We start from the raw sequence: 2,427 nt of genomic DNA, 5'->3' as shown, positions 1-2,427 counted from the left end.
AATTTAAATGAGGCACTCAATTATTACTTACATCAGAAGTAACAGAGAAGATTGCATCACTTCTACTCTTTGCCATGCAGTTTGGGTAAAAAAAAAAATCTTAATATGAAAACAAATATGTGATTGTTTTTTTAAACTGAATCACACAAATACTGAACTCCCTTTTCCCCCCAGGTCTGTGCCAAAGTGGGAAGCTGTGAGAGGTCTATGTGGAGGCTGAGGGTAGTGGTGAAATTAAAGCATTTGCAAACAGGAGTGTTCTGTATTTGTTGTTATCTGAGTAGTCATATTTTTCTATCAACACAGCTTTTGAGAGACTGAGAAAATACCTGTGTAGAAGTTCCAGCTAAAAGCTTCCTATTACAATGTGCCATATACAACATGCAAAGACTTGGGAACAAAATGAAAGGACATTTTTGAAGAAAATAAAAGAGGCTTTTCAAGAGGAGAAGAGATTTTTGTGATGATTCTGGAGCACTTCAATGAAATTAGGAAGTAATGCGAGAGTTTAAACAGGAGTATTTGAGAATCTAGAGTAGGGTGGAATGTGTTGCGATTCTGAGTCAGCACAAAGTCTCAGCTTCAACTAACTTGTTTTATCTTCTGCCCCTCCCTATTTCTCTTTTTAATTTTTCTTTTGCTGAGTTATTCAGTCTTCTCTGAAGGCAAGAGACAGGCACTTATGATTGTACATGTCAGTCTGTGAATATGCATTTGCTTGCAGGTATCCTGAACTCTGCACCTCTGCTCTTGCCGGGTCGACATGCACTGAATGCAGGATTGCTAGCTGCCAGCATTGGTGGAATGGTTCCATACATGATTGATCCTAGTTACACTACGGGAATTACTTGCCTGGGTTCTGTGTCAGCACTTTCAGCCATAATGGTAAGTTAAGGAATTGCAGGAGGTGAAACAGTTTGTTCTCCACCTTTCCACATTTCCTCTTAAGGATTGCGTTTTACCATCCTGAGTCACAGTCAGCATGGTCTGTATAGTAAACTGCAGTAGCAAGTAAGCTGCAGTAGCAAGTGGCAGTTGATTTTCCTATACCTAGCTGTAAACCAGAACTGTTACAGAAAACAGGAATGTATGTATATAATTTCTTTTTGCAGCTTTCTTTTTGAAGCCTTTTTACATGTCAAAATGATATTCTAGAAGACTTTTTGGAGAGTTAATCCTGAAAATACTTAAAAGAGCTCTGGATATATATCTGGTTATCATGGCAATTTATTGATGTTATCCCCATGTACAGCTTCTCCCATTCACTCACATCAATGCACACCAGTGTTGCAAAATTTACTCTGAACATTACTGTTCTGTAAGCTGCGTCTTTCAAAGACTGCTCAGGATGAATCCTTTTATGGCATGAACAGTTCTGTGGAGTTGAGGGGATATTATTGCAAGTAAAAATATGTGACTAAGCACAGGATAAGGACAAGGGGGTTCCTTTCTGTCCTCTCTCTAAAAGCAGAATTGATAAATCCAATCCTCAGGCCACACCTTGAATAATTTATACCTGCACTGAAAATACAGAAATAGGTTAGGTAACTTGATACTTGCACAGGAAGGTTGTGGATGCTCCTTCCCTGGAAGTGTTCAAACGTGAGGTTGGATGGGGCTTTAGCAACATGATCTAGTGGGTGGCATCCGTGCCCAAGGCAGGGTGGTAGGAACTGGATGATGTTTATGGTCCCTCCCAACACAAACCATCTATGATTCTGTATTTATTTTTCAGTGCTGAGGACAGACTGTGTTCTCTGAATGTTCTCCTTAATCATAGCTTATACTGAAGTATTTTCTTTCCTTTTCCAGGGTGTCACTTTAACAGCAGCTATTGGAGGTGCTGACATGCCTGTAGTTATTACTGTCCTGAACAGTTATTCTGGATGGGCTTTGTGTGCTGAGGGCTTTCTGCTGAACAACAACTTGCTGACCATTGTTGGTGCACTCATTGGCTCCTCTGGGGCCATCCTCTCTTACATCATGTGTGTGGTAAGAAGTCAACAGAAACTCTGCTTATTTGCTGAGTAATGAATAACCTTGCTCAACATGTTTTCTAGGAAGATAAGGCATTGGGTCCCAAACTGTTAGGTGTTTAAAGACTAGAAAATTCTTGATTGAAATTGTTGGACTAGATGTCAGTCATCTTTCTTCAGTTTGGACAGACACATGACTCAAAACTGATGAAAGCCTTTGCACTGACTTGCTCATTAAATGTTTGAATCTGGGCTCAAGCAAGTATGATTACTTGTGCTCAGCTGGGTGTTTTTAGTCATATCACTCTGCAGTGTTGTTAAATTTAAGCTAAATTTAGTATTTAGCAGGAGCTACCTGAAGTAGTGTATTCCTTTATAAACCTTCGATTAGACAGTAATTTACAGTTTGATTTTTGGAGAGCGGGAAGGTGTGCCACTTTCTTAGAGCAGC

The 2,427-nt window shown here is 39.7% G+C and overlaps 1 protein-coding gene across 1 annotated transcript in view; it reads left to right on the top strand.

Moving 5' to 3' along the window:
* NNT (nicotinamide nucleotide transhydrogenase) overlaps positions 1 to 2,031 on the top strand; it is a 24,916-nt gene extending 22,885 nt beyond the window's left edge. The window contains exons 15-16 of the mRNA XM_009078827.1: positions 725 to 885; positions 1,813 to 2,031. Of these exons, the coding sequence (XP_009077075.1) occupies positions 725 to 885; positions 1,813 to 2,031 (380 nt within the window). The remainder of the gene's footprint in view (positions 1 to 724; positions 886 to 1,812) is intronic.
* Positions 2,032 to 2,427: the final 396 nt, after the last annotated feature.

Source organism: Acanthisitta chloris, unplaced genomic scaffold (genome assembly GCF_000695815.1).
Source record: "Acanthisitta chloris isolate BGI_N310 unplaced genomic scaffold, ASM69581v1 scaffold10817, whole genome shotgun sequence".
In the NCBI taxonomy this organism is placed as follows: Eukaryota; Metazoa; Chordata; class Aves; order Passeriformes; family Acanthisittidae; genus Acanthisitta; species Acanthisitta chloris.
This window is presented reverse-complemented; position numbering and strand designations above follow the sequence as displayed.